This window comes from Pan troglodytes, chromosome 2 (assembly GCF_028858775.2).
Source record: "Pan troglodytes isolate AG18354 chromosome 2, NHGRI_mPanTro3-v2.0_pri, whole genome shotgun sequence".
Lineage (NCBI taxonomy): Eukaryota > Metazoa > Chordata > Mammalia > Primates > Hominidae > Pan > Pan troglodytes.
The window spans coordinates 104,839,892-104,863,562 of NC_086015.1; the positions used below are offsets into that span (position 1 = coordinate 104,839,892).

Below are 23,671 nucleotides of genomic sequence, written 5' to 3' on the forward strand. Positions count from 1 at the left end.
CTCAGAAAGTCAAATACCACATATTCTCACTATAAGTAGGGGCTAAATAATGTGTGTACACATGGACATAGAGTGTGGGATAACAGTCACTGAAGACTTGGAAGGCTAGCAGCAGTGCAGTGAGGGATGAGAAATTACTTAATGGGTACAATGTACACTATTCAGGTGATGATTACACTAAAAGCCCAGATTTCACCACCACACAATATACCCATATAACAAAGCTGTACTTGTACCCCTTAAATTTATACAAATAAAAAAGTACATGTCATTTTAAAAGGAATATCAGTTCCTTAAATTTTAATTTACAAATTTATATCCCAAAAATATCTCACTGGGTTAAAAGTGCTTCCATCCTGTTTTGTAGTATGTTCCCCTATTTCCTTTCATTAATGCTACTGTGAATTCCCAAATATTTATGTTTTTTTCTTCTTGGCCAACTTTGTCTAATAAAAAATTTTACAATTTTTTTATAGCTGACTTGCTCCATCTTATACCAGGTTAGCTCTGGAGTGTTTAAATAAGCATATGATGTGCCTCGACTTGAGACTGTATGGTATAGTTACCATGCTCAAGAGTACATATTTTAAAGCTAGACAACCTAAATTTGTATCTCGGCTTACTAGTTGTGATTTCTGAGTCTCAGTTTCTCATCTGTAAAATGGGGGAGAATATCTGCCTTTTTAATCGTTAAGATTAAAGCATGATAATCCATATGAAGGCATTTAGCATTATGACTAACACATAGTTAGTGCAAAAGAAATGGTAACTATAACATTTTATAGTCAAGTATCTCCCTTTAAAAGACTGCAGTATATTAGCATTAGCATATAGGAAAATCTCTCCAATTACTCTCATTCTAAATATATGAGTCAAAAAACTAAAAGCATAACTTTTCCCACTCATTCACTGATTTATTCCATAATTTTTTTTTTTTTTTTTTTTTTTTGAGACGGAGTCTTGCTCTGTCACCCAGGCTGGAGTGCAGTGGCACGATCTCGCTCACTGCAACCTCCGCCTCCCAGGTTCAAGCGATTCTCCTGCTTCAGCCTCCCCGGTACCTGGGACTACAGGCAGGAAGCACCATGCCTGGCTAATTTTTTATATGTTTAGTAGAGAGAGAGTTTCACCATATTGGCCAGGCTGGTCTCGAACTCCTGAGCTCAAGTGATCTGCCCACCTTGGCCTCCCAAAGTGCTGGGATTACAGGCATGGGCCACAGCACCCAGCCTATTTATTTGACATAATAGTAATTATCATTGCCTGGAATTATGCTAAGTGCTTTACACAAATTATTTTCCTTAATCCTTATATCATGAAATCAATAATGTATAATCTCCATCTTATAGATTAAGAAATTAAGATTTGAGGAATCCAAATAACTTGCCCAACGTTACCATAGTGATCCATCACCGGTCATATTCCAGAGATGGTACTCTAAACCAGTACACTCTAGGCATACTGGATGCTATGGGGAAATAAAATTAATGACAGTCCCTGTCACAGTGTTAATAGTATAGAAGTAGACATTAGACAACTCAGCAAGCTAGAATATATGATGGAATCTGATAATTATCATATAAGAGGCATAAGGACCAACAGAAGTGCAGAAACAGGCATAAATTTAAGTTTGAATTAATCAAGGAAATGGTTCTTGGAAAGGCACAACTGAACTGGGCTTGGGCCGGGCATGGTGGCTCATGCCTATAATCCCAGCACTTTGGGAAGCCGAGGTGGGAGGATCGCTTGAGGCGAAGAGTTCAAGAACAGCCCAGGTAACACAGTGAGACCCCATCTCTAGAAAAACTAAGTTTTTTTAAAAAATAGCCAGGCATGATAGTGCGGGCCTATAGTCCTAGCTACTCCGGAGCCTGAAGTAGGAGGATAGCCTGAGCCCAGGAGTTCAAGGCTGCAGTGAGCTATGATCATGCCACTGCACTCCAGCCTAGGCAACAGAGCAAGATCCCATCTCAAAAAAAAAAAAAAAAAAAGAGCTGGGCTTTGAAGAATAAGGTTTAGACAGGCAGAAATGGGTGGAGCCAGGCACAACCCAAGGGTGATTTACCAATACAAGCACACACGAACTAGGATGAAGCAGACCACATCAGCCAGATTCATAAATTACTGAAAACCCAAATGAAAGTTATTCATCAGGAAGGCATTATAACAGAATTCTAGTCTGGATCTTTGGAGCTACTCAATCTTATTCATAACCCATTCTCTGTGTTACCATACCCCCTTAATTTACTTTTCAATCCTCTGCCTTCCATCATCAAGCCTAGGAATCACCACCAAGATGTCAATCCCTATAGCCTATCACCTTCTTATTATCACACCTCATATAATTGAATTCTACCCCCTCATCTACATCTTCTTCATCTCTTCCCTAGTTTACCAAATTCTTTTCCAAAGTCAATACAGTTTCCTTAAATTTTGAATATTTTCCTTCAACTTCTCCTCCACCTTAGGTTAACTAAATCCTAGCTTTTTATTAGATATATTACTTTGTTAAAACTCTCCCACTTATAAAACAGAAGTAGAGATGAACAATCTCCATTGTTTCCTTTGGGGGGAAGACAAAAAAAAAATCTCCTTCCCCACCGCCACCATCTCCCATTAATATTCTGACTTTATTACAATAATTCCTCCTTTAAAATTAACATAAATTGGATACATTCCTGGCTGGGCACAGTGGCTCACACCTGTAATCGCAGCACTTTGGGAGGCCAAGGCAGGTGGACCATGATATCAAGAGATAGAGACCATCCTAGCCAACATGGTGAAACCCCGTCTCTACTAAAAATACAAAAATTATCTGGGCATGGTGGCACTCACCTGTAGTCCTAGCTACTCAGGAGGCTGATGCAGGAGAATCGCTTGAACCCAGGACGCAGAGGTCGCAGTGAGCTGAGATCACGTCACTGCACTCCAGCCTGGCGACAGAGCGAGACTCCATCTCAAAAACAAAAAAAATTGGATATATTCCCTTGCCCATATTTATGACTGCCATCTACTGACCCAAGATCCTCTCCAACATGTCTAGAATACTCTGATTCTTGGTTCATAGTTTACGTATCATCAAAATTCACCATCATTCTGAAGTACTAAAACATCCATTAATCAACTCACTCAAAACAATGGACTCATCTTCATTTAATGGTACAAACTTCTACATATCTCCATTTCAGCAAAACGCATTCAAGAATGGCTTTAAGGAGGCCAGGCGCAGTGGCTCACGTCTGTAATCCCAGCACTTTGGGAGGCCGAGGCAGGCGGATCACGAGGTCAGGAGATCAAGACCATCCTGGCTAACATGGTGAAACCCCATCTCTACTAAAAATACAAAAAAAAATTAGCCAGGCGTGGTGGCGGGCTCCTGTAGTCCCAGCTACTCGGGAGGCTGAAGCAGGAGAATGGCATGAACCCGGGAGGCGGAGATTGCAGTGAGCCGAGATCGTGCCACTGCACTCCAGCCTGGGGGGCAGAGCGAGACTCCATCTCCAAAAAAATAAAAGAATGGCTTTAAGGAAAACTGTTCCTTACAGCTTTAAGGAAAACTCTCAAGTTCTCAAATGCAAACCTTTCATTCTATATACTGTCTTCCTCACTGCCACTAAATCCACTCTTTGCCCTTATATCTTGCCACACCCTTTAATTAAAATTAAACTCATTTTTCTTCCAAACTCTTGCTCTTGTACTGCTTGGCACTACTAAGTCACAAAGTATTAACAGCTCCAACTACTATAAAACTCACACTTGCTATAACTAAGACTGCAAGAGTACTTAATATATATTCATCCCTAATTGACCTATCTTGCATTCCCAGTACCATTTAAAAGCCCCTTTCTCAAAAAATTACCTTATTTCATTTTAGAAGCCAAAACTGCAATATCTTTACCTTCTCAAGATTTGTCTATATCTTTATCCATCTTTTCTCCTTTCCCTATATCTCACCAAACTGTTCTTTGATGTCATCCCTCTCTCCCATTTCTTCTGGGACCTCACTCCATTATCTCCTACCTGATATATATTCAATCTTTCCCTCTCCACCCCTTTCCCACTCCCTACCAACCTGATTTAAGTCTCTCATATTCTTAAAAAAACAAGCCTTTCTACCTAATTTCCTACTCAAGCTTGTTCTAGAAATCTTTCCTTCCCATCTCATTTTCTCAGCTTACTTTTGCTGCCCCATTTCCTCACTGCCACTCATTCCTCTAGCCTGTTGAAATCTGGCTTTTGTCTACTAGTCTACTAACCACTCTTACCATCAGTAAAAGTAGCCTCCTAATTGCCAAATCCAGTACCCTCATGCTACTTTAACTCTCTGAAAGGTTAACATTTTTTTTACTCTCCTCCCTTTCTTCCCGAACCTGTCACAATCCTAATCAGCCTATCTAACTGCTTAGTAATATCTCTTCCTCCCCACTCTGAAATTAGTTGTATGTGATTTAAGACCTTCCTCACTCTATATTTTTTTTTTGTGGGCAATTCCATTCATTCCAATGACTTCAACTAAGATTGCTGCAAATAATGCAGCTTTATCATAACTAATTGTTAAGTTCTCATCTTGAGCTTCAATTATCATTCATTACACTTTCAATGCAAAGCAAACATCACCTGGACCTACTGAAAGATTTAAGAAAGTTATACCATCAGGGACACTAGTAGCAGTAAATGAAGTTAAAACTATAGATTTTGTAATTAGAGACCACATTTTGAATTCCGTTCCTTACTAGCTATTACTAATCTTTATCCTGACCCTAAATCCCGGTTTTCTCATCTGTAAATGAAAAACAATTACCTTATAAGGCTCTTGAAAATATTGAAGTTTGTAAAGTTCTTAGCACAATGTCTAGTGCCTAAGTACTTAAAGAACATACGTTATCCTTAACTACAAATGAGAGTGACACAGGCCTCCAAGAATGTTGCCTGAAGCAATCAGTTGAAAACTGGTTCAAATTTACTTGACGTTTCCTATTTTGATTCAAAAATTCACTTGAAAATTGCAGTCTATGATTCTAATTTATCTGTGCTGTATTTTTGTTGTTTAACACTTTTAATGGTCATTCTCCCTTGCTCCCACACACTTTATCATTCAACTTCAGTGAACCTGTCTCTGATGCCAGCTGTTTTTTAATGTGTATCACCATCTAATATACTGCTTTAAATGTTATAGTTATCAGTTATATGAGTTACAAATACATGTGTTTAGCTTAAACCATCTGGAATTGGGTTTCTGCTACTTGCAACTGAAAAAGTCTTGAGCGGTACACTGTGAACATTTTACAGTTCTTCCTTGTTTAGCAGAAAGTTTAGGGCAGCCTAATCTAGTCTCACAGATAAAACTTCAAATTTTGTGTTTTATTTTATCTTCCTACTGCTACCCACCTTCCTTCTACCTCTTCTTCCTGTTTTATTAATCAAACTCTTCTGCATACTTAGGAAACTTTGATGACTATAAATGTCACTTCATGGCCGGGCGCGGTGGCTCACGCCTGTAATTCCAGCAATTTGGGAGGCCGAGGCAGGTGGATCACCTGAGCTCAGGAGTTTGAGACCAGCCTGGCCAACATTGTGAAACCCCATCTTTACTAAAAGTACAAAAATTAACCGGGCATGGTGACAGGCGCCTGTAATCTCAGCTGCTAGGGAGGCTGAGGCAGAAGAATCGCTTGAACCTGGGAGGCAGAGGTGGTAGATTGTGCCACTGCGCTCCAGCCTGGGCAACAGAGCAAGACTCCATCTCAAAAAAAAAAAAAAAAAAAAAGGTCACTTCATCTGGGTTCCAGTTAGCAACAACTTACAATGAAATGGCAACTGCATGCCTACAACCATTACACGGAATCTTTCAACCAGCCGATGTTTTATTTCTGAGAATTTATTCAGGAAATTAAATATACACTATTAAGAAAAGCAGAAGCATACTTAAAAATTAATTAGTGCACATCTTAAAACTAGAGGCATACTGGAGAACAGCTAGGTAACATTAGATTTGGGTATGGATTTTATTATACCTTACTTTTCAGAAAGGACAGCTCCAAAAGAGAGATCACGAGAAAAAGAAAACGCTCTCTAGAGATGTAACTGACGTAAATATCAATGTCTTTTAAGGATTAACAGCTTTATTATCAAAATCCACTTCCCACAACTACTTACATCAAGTTACTGTGACAAATAAATAAATCTAAGTGTAATCAGGTAAAAAGGAATGTGACTTGTTGAAGTACAAGGCAAATATCTTACCTTCCCTCCTCAAAAATGTATTAAACCTAGATGAAATGCATTTATTTAAAAAAGGTTGTGCATCTCAAAGGAAGATATGATCACACCTAAAGTTCTGTGTTAGGAAGCACGCAAATGACACCAGCTAAGCATTGTGCGTTTTCCTAATGTGTCCATTTTACTTAGAGGTTTGGTGGGGGGTGGAGACTATTAAAACACTCATCAGTTGGAGGCATATACCTACATGTATGTATAAATATACATATATATCATTTATACATGTGCTTTCAAAGGAAAAAACTATTATCTCCAGAATATACACCAAGAACATCGATAACATTGGTTGCATATGAAAAGGGATTTCAGGCTTTCAACTGCTTCAAGCAGTGTCCCCAGAGATCCATAATCACTCTCCTTTGCAATTAAGGCTGAAAGCAGTTTCAGATGCACTGCCACAGGGCACTCCTAAATAAATTTGGAATTTTTGTTGTTGTTGTTGTTGTTGTTGTTGTTGTTGTTGTTGTTGTTGTTTGATACAGAGTCTCGCTCTGTTGCCCAGGCTGGAGTGCAGTGGCGCGATCTCGGCTCACTGCAAGCTCCGCCTCCCGGGATCACGCCATTCTCCTGCCTCAGCCTCCTGAGTAGCTGGGACTACAGGCGCCCGCCACCACGCCTGGCTAATTTTTTGCATTTTTTAGTAGAGACGGGGTTTCACAATGTTAGCCAGGATGGTCTCGATCTCCTGACTTTGTGATCCGACCGCCTCGGCCTCCCAAGGTGTTGGGATTACAGGCATGAGCCACCGCGCCCGGCCAATAAATCTGTAATTGTTAACTGTCTCTGCAGAAATCAACGGTACCATCAGAAACAGAAAAATGAAATGAAATAATTGATTCATTGGGCGTTCGTTTGTGTACTGGACTGTAAGCATATGAGTCCTCATTCTCTCCTCCTACCATCCATAGGACTTAACGCAAGGACTTGAGGACCCCTTAATGGATGAAATGTTTGATAAAAACTTCTCAACTGGGAGGAGCTCTACCTCACGTTTTTATAACTCCACTTTCTTGTTTCCAAGACGTTGTACACAAAACTGAAGATAGTCATTTAAAACAAAGTAACATCCAAAACAAAAAATATGCTGAAAATAAAAACACAACGAAAGCACGGCTTCAAATCCTTTGTTTGACTTTCCAATCACTTTTGGAAGACGCAGGGGAGGCTGGAAAACAAAAAGGCTATTAGGCGGGCCTGTTCAGCAGAACCAGACCCGGAGAGGCATTGTATCAAAGAAAAGGAGTCTCCGTTCGCAAGCCCCACCTTTCCTCCCCAGCAGCAGCTACCTGCTGAGGGAAAGAGGAGGGAGAGGGGAAGGGACGCAAAGTCGAGAATCAAAGGAAGAGAGGAAAGTGGGGTCAGGCGCTGAGAAGCCGAAATGAAATTGGAACATTGGTGGAATTACGAGGAAGGCGTGGCAGAGAGTGACAAGCCAACCGGGAAGATCCATGGGCCGATGAGACGCAAGGAGGGTGTTCGCGGGAGGAGGGAAAAAATAAAAGGGGTTTTGAGGTGAAGAGCGCCCGAGGCTTCGATGACAGCTCGGACCGGGTCTTCGACTCCAGGGGCGGGGGCGACCCGGGAGCCTTCCATTGTGCGCGCCCCCTCCTCTCCCCGCCCCCGCCCTCGCCCCCGCGGCTTCTGGCCGCAACCCCAGCTGCCGCCTGCGCCTCCCGTTTCCCCCGGGTAGGAGACAATATGTTCAGCCCTTCTCCGACCCTTTCTCACCGGATGAAGATGGCCGTCGCCCGAGCTTTCTCTTGTCCATCTTCTCCCGCTGCTGAAATTTCAGTTGCAGGCGCTGTCACCTCAGGACCCCTCCGGCTTGGGAGAGGGAGGGGGAGGGGAAAGGAAAAAAAAAAAAAAAAAAAAAAAGCCAGCAAAGTGCGAAGCGCGCTTGCGCAAGAGCCGTCGCCGGCCCTTCGACCGGAAATCAGCCGCCCCTCCCACCTTCGACCGGAAATCACTTCCTGGGACTTTTCACTGTGGGCTGCTTCTTCCAGCGTTTTTTTGGTGGCGTTTATTTCATGATCTGAGCCCCTCTGGGGAGGTGAACCACCTGGGTGCTCGATTTTAGCTTTGTTGACTTTGAAGATTAGATTGACAAAAATTAAAAGGGAAAAACAGGAACTCCTCCGGTTCACTGGATCTCGCGAGGTGGCCAAACAACTAGGAAAACAAAACGTTAGCGTTTGCAGTATTACATCCCTCACAGCCTCTCTTACATATTTGCCCCCAACGCCTTTCCTCGAACTCAGAAACCAAAAGATTTTAAGGTGGCAAAATCAGCTAATAATAGCCTAGCTATTAGTTTAGCATTTGCTGTGGAAATATGTCAGCAGACAAGGAAAAATGCCTTAGGATTCCTTTTTAAAATTCGAACTTGTGATTTTTAAAGTTCCTTAAAAGCTAGAACTTAATTTTTCAATAACTGAAATGCTGATATGACAGAAAGTGGGTGGCTATAAACTGGAATTTGTTCAATTAACATTTACCACGATACTTAAGGGACTAACCCAGTCCTCAATGAACTCAACATCTGGTACTATTAGCCTGATTATCCCTAATGGTGCATATCTGAATAATTTTTAAATGCACGTGTAAGCTTTCATGACGATTTAGTCACAAGTTTAACAAAATTCAGCACAGTGCTCTAAGCAGGGAAAATGTTTCTGGCATGTTCAAAGCCCGAAGGGACTCTGGAAGTAGGGTTTGATTCCCAAGCTGGCCCCTTTATACCCCTAACGCCTATCCCTCCAACCCCCATCTCCCATCCTAACGGAGTCAATAAAGGGATCGGCCCAACTCGTCCACTAGAGCAGTCTCCTTCATCGTGAGTCAAGCCTTCTTAATTATAATGTGGTCAGTCTCCAGGTAGAGGTAAGGCCCCAGGTGTTGTGGGGTGTTGGGCCTGGGGAAGTGTTTTACATGGCAGGAATGACTGCAAAGCAGAAATACTTTAAGTCTTGCTGGGATTGAAGTTTACTGTAAGGATTTCGTTTTATTTGGTTAATTTCTGTTTAACAAAAACATTGCTTTCTGAAAAATAATTGAATTTTCAGTTTCCTCACAAATTAACTTTTTTTTTTTTTTTTTTTGAGACGGAGTCTCGCTCTGTCGCCCAGGCTGGAGTGCAGTGGCACAATCTCGGCTCGCTGCAAGCTTCACCTCCTGGGTTCACGCCATTCTCCTGCCTCAGCCTCCCGAGTAGCTGAGACTACAGGCGCCCGCCACCACGCCCGGCTAATTTTTTGTATTTTTTAGTAGAGATGGGGTTTCACCATGTTAGCCAGCATGGTCTCGATCTCCTGACCTCGTGATCCGCCCGCCTCAGCCTCCCAGAGTGCTGGGATTACAGTCGTGAGCCACTGCGCCTGGCCCAAATTAACTTTTTTAACTAAAGAACTTAACTGACTCTAAAGTCAAGCTGGGCCGGACACAGTGGCTCGCGTCTGTAATCCCAGCACTTTGGGAGGCCGAGGCAGAATAGCTTGAGCCAAGACATTCCAGACCATCCTGGGCAACAAAGCAAGACCCCCCTCTCCACAAAAATATACAGGCCAGATGCTATGACTCACCCTTGAGCCCAGGAGTTTGATACCAGCCTGGGCAATATAATGAGACCTCCTCTCTACAAAGAAAATTAAAAACTAGCCACACGTGGTGGCGCATGCCTGTAGTCCCAGATACTCAAGAGGCTAAGGCAGGAAGATCACTTAAGCCCATGGAGTTAAAAGTTGCAGTGAGCCTTGATCAGGCCACTGCATTCCAGCCTGGGCGACAGAGCCAGACTGTCTCGGAAAAAAAAAAAAAAAATGACCCGGGCACGGTGGAGCACACCTATAGTCCCGGCTACTGAGGAAGATGAGATTTAAGGATTACTTGAGTCCAGGACTTTGAGGCTGCAGTGAGCTATGATCGCTACACGGTACTGCGGCCTGGGCGACACACAGATACCCTGTCTCCAAAAAACATAAAAAATAAACTTCCCAGACGATTCTGTTGCATACTCCAATTTGGTAAAACCAACACTTAGTGACATCTGCTTTTTTCTTTTTCCTATCTCTAATATTCTTTTTTCTATGTGTCCTTGCCTCTGGTGGATTAAATACAACTTTTTTGTTCCCTAGGGAGAGGTGAACAGTGGGGAGGGACATTATGTACTTTCATCTAATTTTGAAATTTCTACAGATATAATTTTACAACCACTATTATTTTCTACAATTTACTAAATGGAATTGTAATACAGGCATTATTATTTTTCTTAAAAACTGCATAATTGCTTTCTGTGTTGGGAAAAGAAAAATAGTGCTGCTTTTGTACCAAAACAGTATTCTTTCTTTCAAACATATTCTCTAGAGGTTTTTTGTTTTGTTTTGCTTTCCTAAATATGAAAATAAATGAAAACTTACTCATTGTGAAAAAAAAAAGTATCATTAGATATTTTTAAATATTCTGAGTAAAAGTATTCTCCATTCTGTGCTTCTTAATGGCATGGTATATACAAAAGGACCTTGTTCCTAAATATAAAAAAGGATGATAATTACTGTATTAGATTATTACTCTGTAACCAGGGGATTTCCTAACTTCTCAGATTATAAAATTACTTCTTATAAAAGCTTACTAATCACCTGTGAAAAATGTAAATATTGTTAAATGTAACCACTTTTGATCCTAGAAAGGAAAGGGGTTCCTTAAAAATCCAAATACGCTAATTAAAGTTATTTGCATCTATGATTCTGGTGTCCCACCCACCCTCTTCTTTAAAGATAATCACACCTAACCTAGAGAAGTCAAATTCAGAGAGATCGAAAGTAGAATGGTGGTTGCTAGTGCCTAGGATGAGGAGAATGGGGAGTTATTGTTTAATGGGTATAGAGTTACAGTTTTGTAAGATGAAAAGCATTCTGTGGATGGATGTCAGTAATGGTTACACAACAATGTGAATGTACGTAATGCCTCTGAACTGCACACTTAAAAATGGTTAGAATGGTAAATTTTGTTATATATATTTTCACAATTGTTTTTTAAGAAATAACCACACCTAGAACAAATCATTACAGCTGTGTCACCACCTAATCCAGGATACTGGAAAAGCCTAATTTCAAATTTTCTTTAATGCGTATATGCTGTTCTCCTTTTTTAAAATTTTATTCTGCGTAAAACGACTGGAGTACTTGACATAGGAAACAAAGTGCCTACCAAATGGCCTCACTAAATTTTTGGTAAATGAATGAAATAAAAAGTCAAATACTATGCATTTTTAAATCTTTGGTGAAAACTAATCTTGGGGTGGGAGGAGGGTGAGCGTTGTGAAACTACCTGTCAGATGCTATGCTCGCTACCTGGGTAATGAAATCATTTGTATACCAAACCCCAGTGACACAAAATTTACCCTTGTAACACATTTGCACATTCCCCCGACCCTAAAATAAAAGTCAAAAAAGGGGAAAAAAAAATCTCTCAGGCTCCTGAGCTGCCTCAGTTACTTTGGGCATGCCACTTTACCTTTGAAAACATCAACTTCTCCATTTATAAAATAAACATGTTAGCTAAGAATATCAATAAGGTCCCTTCTAGCTCTAACAGTCTTCTTATTCTTGAAGGTAAACTATTGAAGGAAACCAGAATGTCACCTCAAAATATGCCTTTTTTTTTTTCCCCTGAGACTGAGTTTTGCTCTTATTGCCCAGGCTGGAGTGCAATAGCACGATCTCAGCTCACTGCAACCTCCGCCTCCCAGATTCAGGTGATTCTCCTGCCTCAGCCTCCCGAGTAGCTGAGATTACAGGCACCTGCCACCATGCCTGGCTAATTTTTGTATTTTTAGTAGAGACAAGGGTTCACCATGTTGGCCAGGCTGGTCTCGAACCCCTGACCTCGTGATCCACCTGCCTCAGACTCCCAAAGTGCTGGGATTACAGGCGTGAGCCACTGCGCCAGGCCAAAATATACCTCTTTTATATAAAAATTATTTTTGAGCTGAAGGCAATTAAGGAGGGAAAGCTCGCTTGCTCCTTTTTCTGCCTAAAAGGCAGGACATAAATTCTGTCTAGGCTCTTACCAGCCCAGAAAGCCCCAGACGAATCTGCAAACAAACCTTACTGTATTAGTTTCCTTCTGTAGATTTACATTCCCACAGTTTCTCACCCTTGGAAGCCTAAAACTCTTTCCTTTGTTCTTTCTTCTCTCCAGAAATTTATTGTTCTTTGTTGAAGATACTTAACATAAGCCAGAGTTGTAAGCCACTGTTTTGAGTTACTCCGCATTTAGGTTTCTCTAAGGTGATATGCGCTGCATGCATTAATAAACTTCTTCGTTTTTCTGTTGTTACAAGGGTTCATTCCAACTAAGAACTCATGAGGGTTAAGGAAATAATTATTTTTCCTCCCCTACACTATCTTATTCTAATCCAGTCTTTGGAAAATTAAGCATAAAAATTGTTTGATTCTCTCCCTTTTTATTTTGATGAACCATGTTGAATTTGCTTGAGAGATGGTTTATCTTGATTTGCAAAAGACAAAGCATATATAAATTGATGGATGGAATATTCTTTAAGAATAATTAATAAACCTTTGACATTTATTAAGTTTAGAATTATAAAAGAAGTCTCTATAATTTTTCAAAAGCTTTGCATCTTTCTCTTATGTATTAATATATTGCTAGAGGACTTTTAAAGTGTGCTTACTTCTTTATGTGCTTGGCAAAAAATTGTAAAATTCTAACAATATTTAAGTGCCTACTGTGCACCAGACACTATTCCAAGAACTAGAGATACAGTAGTGAACAAAACAAAGTCCCTTTTCCTGCTGTCATAGAACTTACATTCTAATGGAGAGAAGTAGACAGTAAGCAAACATACGTCAGTTGGTAATAAGTCCCGAAAAAAAAAAGGGAGAGAGTTGCTCTTTCAGATAGACTGCTCAAAGAAAATCACTCTGATGAGATAAAAAGTGGGCAGAAACTTTAAAATAAAAGCCCTATAGACATCTATAATGGGGAGGAATATTCCAGGCTGTGGGCATAGCAAGAGTGAATACCCTTAAAACAGGAGCTTCCTTCACAAATTGACAGCAAAGTAGACCAGGTGCGACTATGGTGAAGTAAACAAGAGAGTGGTAGGAAATGACACCTGAGAAAGAGCTAAGACCCAGATCATGTAACTGGATAAGTAAGCCAGTGAGAGAGTGGTAGGAAATGACATTGGAGAGCTAAGGGCCATGTGAGACCTTGTCGGCCATGGTAAGAACTTAGTTTTCATTCTGAGTGAGAAGGGAGACCATTGAGAATTTTAGTAAGCCTATGCATCTAGACTGTGAACTTCACAGGTCTCAGTTCACTACAACCCTCTTGGGTTGGGCAGGGTAGCTAGAGTGGGCTAGAGTTGGGTATTTCCCTTCCCCCAAGTCAGTTAGGCTCTGATAAAACCCCAGCAGGTTAGCTTCTCATTAAATACCTTCTCCTGAGGGCAGACCTTGTTAAGAAGAACAAAATGCTCTGGCGTATTTCAAAATGGCTCCTTTTCCCCACCCACTACCAGAGGCATGGATAATCACCCTGAGGACCTGTGAGAGATCCAGGAGCTTAAAAAAAATTGGAGAGCGGGGAAGAGGGAATGGCTAGGTCCCTCTGACTTGTCCACACTGATCCTTCAGGTTTACCTATCCTGGTACTTGTTCCATTGGAGGCTTCAGCGGCTAGTTTCTGCTCTGGTAAGTTGTGATTCTCTACATTCACTTGCTTTCAGTCCCTCCAATTTTGGAGGCAGTAGTATGCCCAGTAACCTTACTTATTTTATGGATCTTATGAAGAAGAGCTGTTGATTTTTGGTTTGTCTAGCTTTTTACTTGTTGTTAGGACTGAGTAGCAACTTCCAAGATTTTTACATGCCAGTCTGGAAACAAGAAGTCAACAAACGTCACCATTGAAAATTTTGAACAAGGTTGTGACATCCCATTAGATTGTTTCACCACGGCCTCAATGTAAAACATTTTTGGATTTGCTGGGCGCAGTAGCTCACGCCTGTAATCCCAGCACTTTGGGAGGCTGAGGCAGGTGGATCGCCTGAGGTCAGGAGTTCGAGACTAGGCTGGCCAACATGGTGAAACCCTGTCTCTACTAAAAATACAAAAAATTAGCCACGCGTGGTGGCACATGTCTGTAATCCCAGCTACTTGGGAGGCTGAGGTGGGAGAATAGCTTGAACCTGGGAGGCGGAGGTTGCAGTGAGCCAAGGTCGTGCCATTGCACCCCAGCCTGGGGAACAGAGCGAGACTCTGTCTCAAAAAAAAAAAAAAAAAATCTTGGATTTTTGAAGCATGGATTTTTGCCGTGCATTGCATCCATTTTCAAGTCTTTTTTTTTTTTTAAAGATAGTTAAGTCTGTCAATTATTTACACTTTAGAAAAAGTAAATTAATTATGTAATAACATCTGAGAGAGAGGCTGGGCATGGTGACTCACACCTGTAATCCCAGCGCTTTGGAAAGCCAAGGCAGGAGGATCACTTGAGCCCAGGAGTTTCAAACCAGCCTAGGCAACATAATGAGATCCCATCTCTAAAAAAAATTTGTTTTAATTAGCCAGGCACGGTGGCATGTGCCTGTAGTCCTAGCTACCTGGGAGGCTGAGGGGGTGCTTGCTTGGATGTCTTAAATCTCTTTTAATATTTTTTTTTCCCTGAGATAAGAAGGTCGAGGCTGCAGTGAGCTGTGATCACACCACCACACTCCATCCTGGGTGACAGAGTCAGACCCTGTCTCTCCAAAATAACACCTGAGATCAGCAAAGACTAGAAGCATTTTTCACAGAAAAGGAAGGAATGGAGAGCAGTGTGGATAGTGCTTTGGACAACCAAAAACCTTTATAAAGTACCTGTTGGGTTAGAGGGGTCAGAGAATAAGATTTAGAAAGTGAGAAGGGAGTTAAGAAATCTTAGACCAGCTTATTGAAGTGGGGAAAAAAATTAAAAATTTAGGTGTGGTGGCTCATGCCTGTAATCCTAACACTTTGGGAGGCCAAGGCAGGTGGATTTCCTGAGCTCAGGAGTTCAAGACCAGTCTGGCAACACGGTGAAACCTACTAAAATACAAAAAAAATAGCTAGGTGTGGTGGCATACGCCTGTAATCCTAGCTACTTGGGAGGCTGAGACAGGAGAATTGCTTGAACCTGGGAGGTGGAGGTCGCAGTGAGCCAAGATCACACCACTGCACTCCAGCTTGGGCAACAGAGTGAGACTCCATCTAAAAAAAAAAAAAAAAAAATTAAAAGAGATTTAAGACATCCAAGCAACCACCATTTGAATTTTGCCTTAGGCCTAATAGCAACTCAAGTTGCACTGAAAATCATTTTGAGTGCAACTTATTGGAAGTAGGTTGTAGCTTGCCAGTGTCAGTGTTAAGAAATTAAGAAGGGAGAGTGTTAATATATCTGTTAAGAAAGTGCATTTGAGAGTCAGCCTCATACACAATCTTTTCTTTCATAGTTGTTTGGCTTTAGAGAAAGCCACTTAACCTTTCAAAGCCTTTTTTCCCCCGCTTTAAGCTCTACCTACAGCAACTAAGTTAACTTCTCATCTAGCCTATTTTTTTCCTTCTCAGACATCAGAATAACTGTATCTTCTAGTATTCGCTGAATTGATCATAATCTCCATTGCCTGATTCACATTTCACTCCCGCTTCTATCTTCTGCCGTTCATTTAACAGCAAAAGTTATTAAATATCTTCTGCAGAAATAAATGAAGACCAACCAAATGAGAAAAGCCTATTTATTCTGAGCCTGCTGTAGCAAGGGAGTCCACCACTATCACTTGTGTTTTGGCAAGACTCAAGGCAGGCAGAAGAGTAGGAGAGCTGTATAGTGGGGGAAAAAAGAGAAGACTTCACATTTGCCCTGATTGCAAGTTGTCATGGGGAAGCTGTAGGTGAGCTAACTAGAAATGGGGACATCTTGCGTGATTGGTTAGGGGTACATATTTGGCTCTCTCTGGTTGGTCTCAAGTTGGAAATAGGGACAAAATTACGAAAGCTGTCAGTTATTAATGAAGTTCTTGCCATTTGGCACCAATTGTTATAGAAGTTACTGGTTAGTTTCCTGAATTTTCACTAGTGATAGAAATCTGGTTTCCTGCCAGTCTGACATACCAGACTGACTTCCTGAGTTGTTTATTGTAAATGAGGGGTTGGCTTCCTGGGCAGGTTGCTGCAGGTTATGTCAAAAAATCCATATTTACATATGGTCTCTCCATTGTCTCTTCATATATTCAGTCTTTCACTGCTTTGAATCATTCACAATTATTTTGAATTGACGTCTTTACCATAGGTTAGAAGGATAATGTCTTTCTGACATGCTTAATTTAGCATCATGTGCCATAGGAAGAATTTGGCAAGCTGAAATTTTCATTTTACTTTTGCTAGCACTTATATACTATTACTCTTTTAACTTTCAGTGGTTACCAATGACACAGGAGCTGAGCTTCCAAAAATTTATTGAACAATCTGACTTACTAGGAGAACTTAAATATGACTTCAATGAAAAGGATGAATTCAGACACACTGAGACACAAAGGCCTTTTGTCTTTAACTATTATGAAAATGTCCTTGAGAAAAATAGCAAGCGCTACCAGGCCCTTGGCCATTTGCTTGAACAATACATTTATGAGCTTTTGGAGAAAGTGTGCAAATTAGAAAAAGTATATATCCCACCTGAGGCTGATAAAGAAGAACCAAGAAGCTTCTTTTTCATGAGCGAGAAAGCATTAACAAATCACCATTCTGCTCTTCTTATCCTTCTTCAAGACCATGGGGTCTTTCGAGCTGGTCAGTGGAGTCAACAGGCAATAATACATCATGGTCTCCAACATGGAAGTCAGATACCATGTATTCAAATGGCATTGCAGGCACACTATGATGTAATTGTGCTAAACCCCAATGATAATTTTGTGGAACCAAAGGTGGAGAAAGAGTGGAAAGGCCTTTTAACACAAAATATTGAGTCATCTTCTCTAAAAATGGTTCAAGGTGGGAGCTTTTTCTCTCTCCAGCATCCTCCCAAATGCATTCCAAAAAGATGCAGCAACACCCCCGAAGAACACACGGCTTACATATGGGATTACTTCATTTCAAAGACTGAAGGCAAGGATATTGCCTTCATTGTACATGGTTATGGAGGCTTGGTTTTTATGGACTTGCTTGTTCGTAGAAGGTGGGAAGTGATGAGCAAAGTATATGCTGTTGCACTTATCGACTCTGAACATCATGTAGGACACCAGCTGGGAAGTGATGTACAATTATTAGCATGGATAAAGCACCACTGCCGTGAATGGGTGACAAGTCCTAAGCCTTTGGATAAACCTGCAGCTACTGTTTTCAAAAAGGAATTTCCTATGGTTTCTGCTGGTACAGAAAAGTACATCTTAGCCCCTTCCTCTAGCCTTCAGTCAATTTTTAAGTACTTTAAAAAAGCTTTAAAAGCCAGAACAACCATTAATTTCTCTCGAATGCCAATAGTGACTAGAAGCTCCACAAAAAGAAAGCAAAGTGCTTAAACTACTTTTGTCATCTAAGATTTTTTTGTCCTTCTGCAACTTTGCTAATACAGATTCTGGAAGAAAAAAGAACACTTTCAACTCACACACAATATGATGTTCTGGCTTGAGGTTTGATTTGTTACTTTTTATTATTTGGTTTTTATGAGGCAGGGTCTGACTTTGCTGCCCAGGGTGGTATGGAAATCTGGCCTCAAGCGAACCTCCCACCTCAGCCTCCCAAAGTGCTGAGATTATAGGCATTAGCCACTGCACATGGCCATGGCCAGGTTTGTTGCTTTTTTTTTTTGGAGGAGGAGGAGGAGTCTCTGTCACCCAGGTTGGAGTGCAGTGGCACCATCTCAGCTCACTGCAACCTCCACCTCCCGGTTTCAAGCAGTTCTCCTGCCTCAGCCTCCCAAGTAGCTGGGACTACAGGCACATGCCACCAAGCCCAGCTAATTTTTGTATTTTTACTAGAGATGGGCTGTTCGCCAGGCTAGTCTAGGACTCTTGACCTCAGGTGATCCACCCACCTTGGCCTCCCAATGTGCTGGGCTTACAGGCATAAGCCACTGCACCTGGCCATTTTGTTGCTTTTTTGAAAAGTGAACATATTCTCTTTTGTAGCCTGTTGATGAACTGGGAATTCAGTGTCATCATTAATATTTTACAGTGTTAGTTAAGTGTGAAGATCTTTCTTTTAAAAAGCTGTGGTTTGATATAATGACAACAAAATGGCAATTGATAAAAATTAGATATTGAATCAATCTTTGATTTCTATAATAATACCATAGTAAAATTACAAGTGAACATAAAAATTAAACATCATAAGCAAACTGCATTCTTTGTATGTTTATGTTTTTTGTTAAAATTTGTTATACTCCCTGTTCACCAGGTCTGAAGAAAAATAAATTTTAAATAAATTTGTTGGTCTTGTGTGTATGTTCACTCACATCTTCAACTAATATCTGAGTGCTTACTATGTGCCAGTCAAGACTAGGTGTTTGGGACACCGTAGCAAACAACCCCAACATTGCCTTTCTCTTTACAGAGTTTACAATGGCTGAGAAATTACAAATGTGAAGAGTGTTAAATAGTAAAGGAGACTGGGCGCGGTGTCTCATACCTGTAATCCCAGCACTTTGGGAGGCTGAGGTGGGCGGATCATCTGAGGTCAGGAGTTTGAGATCAGCCTGGCCAACGTGGTGAAACCACATCTCTACTAAAAATACAAAATTTAGCCAAGCATGGTGGCGAGTGCCTGTAATCCCAGCTACTTGGGAGGCTGAGGCAGGAGAATCACGTGAATCTGGGAGGCAAAAGTTGCAGTGAGCCAAGATCGTGCCACTCCACTTCAACCGGGACGACAAGAGTGAAACTCCATCTTAAAAAAAAAAAAAAAAAAAAAGGAAAGGGTGCCATGGAGTATCTACCATGAGAGCTAACCAGCCTTGGGGTTCAGGGAATATTTCCCAAAGAAAATGATGCTTAGTTTGAAGAACAATAGTAGTTGGCTAGGGGAACAAAGTCACAGGCAAATGAACAGCCTATGCAAAGGTGTTCAGGCAGGAGAAAGAAGGCTAGCTCAGCTACAGCTGAAAGACTGAGAAGGAGTAGTATGTTCAGAAATAAATTATTTATGACACTTGTTGATATAGTTTAGATGTGGATATTTGTTCCTACCCAAATCTCATGTTGAATTGTAATACCCAGTGCTGGATGTGAGGCCCTGTAGGAGGTGTTTGTGTCATGGGGGCAGATCCCTCATAGCTTGGTGCTGTCTTCACAATAGTGAGTTCTAGTGAGATCTGGTCATTTGAAAGTGTGTGGTGCCTCCCCCACCCTCTCTCTCTCTTGCTCCTGCTCTGCCATGTGAGTGGCCTGCTCCCCTTCACCTTCTACCATGAATAAAAGCTCCCTGAGGCCTTCCCAGAAGCCAAGCAGTTGCTAGTGCCATGTTGCCTGTATAGCCTCCAAAACCATAAGCCAATTAAACCCCTATTCTTTATAAATTACCCAGTCTCAGGTATTTCTTTATAGCATGCAAGAACACCCTAACACAGAAAATTAGTCCCAAGGAGAAAGATGTTGCTAGAAAGATACCTGAAAATGTGGAAGCAGCTTTGGAACTGGGTAATGGGCAGAGGTTGGAATGGTTTGCAGGGCTCAAAAGAAGACAAGAAGATGAGGGAAAGCTTGTAATTTCGTAGAGACCGGTTAAATGGTTGTGACCAAAATGCTGATAGTGATATGGACAGTGAAGACCAGGATGACGAGGTCTTAGATGGAAATGTGGAACTTAGGGACTGGAGCAAAGTTCACACATGTTATGCCTTAGCAAAGAGCTTGGCTGCATTGTGCCACTGCCCTAGGTTCTATGGAAGTTTGAACGTGAGAGTGATGATTTAGGTATCTGGCAGAAAAAATTTCTACACAGCAAAGCATTCAAGATGTCACTTGGCTACTTCTAACAGCCTACATTCAAATGTGGGAGCAAAGAAATGACTCAAATTTAAAATTTATATTTAAGCAGGAAGCAGAGCGTGAATGTTTGGAAAATTTGCAAACTGCCCATGAGGTAGAAAAAAGGCTTTTTCAGGAGAGGAATTCAAGTGAGCTGTGGAGTAACCCCTTGCTACAGATATTTGCATAACTGAAAGGGAGCTAAGTGCTAATATCCAAGGCAGTGGGAAAAGTCCTTGAGGACAGACATTTCAGAGACATTTGAGGCAGCCCATCCCATTACAGGCCCAGAGGCCTAGGAAGGAAGAATGGTTTCATGGGTCAGACCAAGGGCCCCAGTGCCCTGTGCAGCCTCAGACACTGCTTCCCACATCCCAGCTACTCAAGCTCTAGCCAGGACTCAAAGGGACCCAGGTTCAGCTCAGGCCACAGCTCCACAGGGTGCAGGCCATAAGCCTTGGGGGCTTCAACATGATGGTAAGCCTCTGGGTGCACAGAGTGCAAGAGTTGAGGCTTGGCAGCCTCTGCCTGGATTTCAGAGGATACATGAAAAAGCCTGAGTGGTTAGGCATGGTGGCTCACACCTGTAATCCTAGCACTTTGGGAGGCCAAAGTAGGTGGATCACTTGAGCCTAGGAGTTCAAGACCAGCCTGGGCAACATGGCAAAACTCCATCTCCACAAAAAATACAAAAATTAGCCAGGCATGATGGCACACACCTGTAGTCCCACCTACTCAGGAAGATGAGTTGGGAAGACTGAGCCTGGAATGCCTAGGCCCACAGTGAGCCATGATGGTGCCACTGCACTCCAGCCTGGGCAACAGAGTGAGACCCTGTCTAAAAAAAAAAAAAAAAAAAAAAGCCGAGTGTCTAGACAGAAGCTTGCTATAGGGGCAGAGCCCTCACAGAGAACTGCTCCTAGTACAGTGCCAAGGGGAAATGTGGAGTTGGAGGCCCAACACAGAGTTTCTACTGGGGCACTGCCTAGTGAAGCTGTGAGAAGGGGACCACCATCCTCCAGACCCCAGAGTGGTAGAGCCACTGGCAGCTTGCAACCTGTACCTAGAAAAGCTCCTGGCTGTCAACAACCTGTGAGAACAGTTGTAGGGGCTAGATCCTGCAAAGCCACAGGAGTGGAGCTGCCCAAGGCCTTAGGATCCCACCCCTTATACTAATGTGCTCTGGATGTGGGACATAGAGTCAAAGGAGGTTGTTTTTGGAGCTCTAAAATTTAATGACTGCCCTGCTAGGTTTCAAGCTTCTATAGGGCCTGTAGCCCCTTTCTTTTGGCTGATTTCTCCCTTTTGGAATAGGAATATTTACCCAATGCCTATACCTCCATTGTATCTTGGAAGTAACTAACTTCTTTGTTATTTTATAGGTTCATACATGGAAGGAACTTGCCTTGCCTCAGATGAGACTCTGGACTTTTGAGTTAATGCTGGAATGAGTTAAGATTTGGGGGGGACTGTTGGAAAGGCATGATTGTATTTTGCAAAGTGATGAGGACATGAGATTTGGGCCACGGGCAGAATGATAAAGTCTGGATATTTGTCCCTGCCCAAATTTCATGTTGAATTGTAATCCCCAGTGCTGGAGGTGGGACCTGGTGGGAGGTGTTTGGGTCATGGGGGCAGATTCCTCATGGCTTGGTGCCGTCTTCATGATAGTGAGTTTTCAAAAAATCTGGTCATTTACAAGTGTGTGGTACTCTCCTTACCTTGCTTGCCCCTGCTCTTACCACGTGAGATGCCTGTTCCCCCCTCACCTTCTTCCATGATTGTAAGCTTCCTGAGGCCTCTCCAGAAGTAGATGCTGATGCTATGCTTCCTGTACAGCCTGCAGAACTGTGAGCCAATTAAACTTATTTTCTTATATATTACCCAGTCTTGGGTATTTCCTTATAGCAATGCAAGAATGGCCTAATATACTTGTTAAAGACAGTAAGGAAGATCTTATACAAGGACTACTGCAGTGAGGAATTTGCAGTAGGAGAGAAAGATCAGGCTCAACTCTGAATACAAGGACTAGTGGAGATTTATAGCCAAGGAGCAAGGTGGGGTCAGTGGATGAAAAATTACTAAAAGAAAATATCAGGGCTATGTGATGGTTAATACTGAGTGTTAACTTGATTGGATTAAAGGATACAAAGTTTTGATCTTGCGTGTGTCTGTGAGGGTGTTGCCAAAAGAGATTAACATTTGAGTCAGTGGGCTGGGGAAAACAGATCCACCCTTAATCTGGTGGGCACTATCTAATCAGCTTCCAGCGAATATAAAGCAGGCAGAAAAACATGAAAAAAGAGAGATGGGCCTAGCCTCACAGCCTACATCTTTCTCCTGTGCTGGATGCTTCCTGCCCTTGAACATCGGTTCCAGGTTCTTCAGTTTTGGGACTCAGACTGGCTCTCCTTGCTCCTCAGCTTGCAGACAGCCTATTGTGGGACCTTGTGATCATGTAAATTAATACTTAATAAACTTCCCTCACCCCCCCCAGCCCCCCCCACACACACTCACACATCCTATTAGTTCTGTCTCTCTAAGAAAACCCTAACTAATACAGGCTAAGAGAGATTCTTGCTAAGGCAGGCCAGGGTGATAAGATATCATGCATGGAGGGTGAGGAATTTGATCAGATATCAAAGGTTTTCAGCTATCAAGGATGGAGATTTTCACTAAAATGACTCAAGAGGATTCCTTTTTTTTTTTCCTTTTCTTGAGACTGGGTCTCACTCTCACCCATGCTGAAATGCAGTGGTACAATTATGGCTCACTGCTGCCTTGACCTCCCAAGCCTCATGTGACTTTCACACCTCAGCTTTTTGAGTGGCTGGGACTACAGGCAAGTGCCACCAAAACCTCACTATTTTTAAAACTTTTTGTAGAGATGAGGTCTTGCTCTGTTGCCCAGGCTGGTCACAAACTCCTGGGCTCAAGCAATTCTCCTGCCTTGGCCTCCCACAGTGCTGGGATTACAGGCATGAGCCACTGTGCCCAGCCCTAACAGGATTCTTGCTAAAACTGGACTAAGCAGGCTAACTGAAACTATTAGGTTGGTGCAAAAGTTATTGTATTTTTTGCCATTTAAATGGCAAAAAAAAAAAATGAAGTAGCTCAACTCAGTTGTGGTTATAAGATTATATTGCTCTGGGAGTGCTATAGACTAAATATTTGTGTCCCCTTCTCTCCCCACCAACAAAATTCATATGTTGAAACCTAATCTTTAATATGATAGTATCTGGAGGTAGGGTATGATTAGGGGATGTTATTAGTTCATAAGGCCTCCACCCTCATGAATGGGGTTAGTATTCTTATAAAAGAGGGCCCAGAGAGCTGTCTTGCCCCATCTGCCATGTGAAGACACAGTGAAGAGATGACCATCTGTGAACCAGGAAGTAGACC

The 23,671-nt window shown here is 41.9% G+C and overlaps 2 protein-coding genes across 27 annotated transcripts in view; one reads left to right on the forward strand and one right to left on the reverse strand.

Moving 5' to 3' along the window:
- SENP7 (SUMO specific peptidase 7) overlaps window positions 1-8,218 on the reverse strand; it is a 199,069-nt gene extending 190,851 nt beyond the window's left edge. For 14 of the 24 annotated variants that reach the window (XR_010155284.1, XR_008547289.2, XM_009446062.5 and 11 more), the window contains exon 1: window positions 8,008-8,135. Coding sequence is in view for 16 of the 24 variants with exons in the window: in XM_009446062.5 (XP_009444337.2) it covers window positions 8,008-8,047 (40 nt within the window). In the remaining 8 variants the exon portion in view is untranslated. Of the gene's footprint in view, window positions 1-2,835; window positions 2,935-8,007 lie in introns of those variants that run through there. The other 10 variants (XM_063806062.1, XM_001146320.7, XM_001146543.7 and 7 more) reach the window with 7 other exon arrangements.
- On the forward strand, window positions 8,179-22,119 carry LOC740222 (putative protein ARB2BP). Of its 3 annotated transcripts, XR_010155285.1 has the most exons (4): window positions 8,179-9,159; window positions 13,820-13,991; window positions 16,727-17,935; window positions 21,652-22,119. XR_010155285.1 is itself a non-coding variant. In XM_001146868.5 (3 exons), exon 3 carries the CDS (start codon window positions 16,736-16,738, stop codon window positions 17,822-17,824), a length of 1,089 nt encoding a protein of 362 aa, XP_001146868.1. In that variant the 5' UTR covers window positions 8,179-9,159; window positions 13,820-13,991; window positions 16,727-16,735; the 3' UTR covers window positions 17,825-19,821. The 3 variants fall into 3 exon arrangements, 2 of the variants coding, with proteins under 2 accessions (XP_001146868.1, XP_063662135.1); XM_001146868.5 differs by lacking the exon at window positions 21,652-22,119 and having other exon boundaries at window positions 16,727-19,821; XM_063806065.1 differs by lacking the exon at window positions 21,652-22,119 and having other exon boundaries at window positions 9,071-9,159; window positions 13,935-13,991; window positions 16,727-18,729.
- Window positions 22,120-23,671: the final 1,552 nt, after the last annotated feature.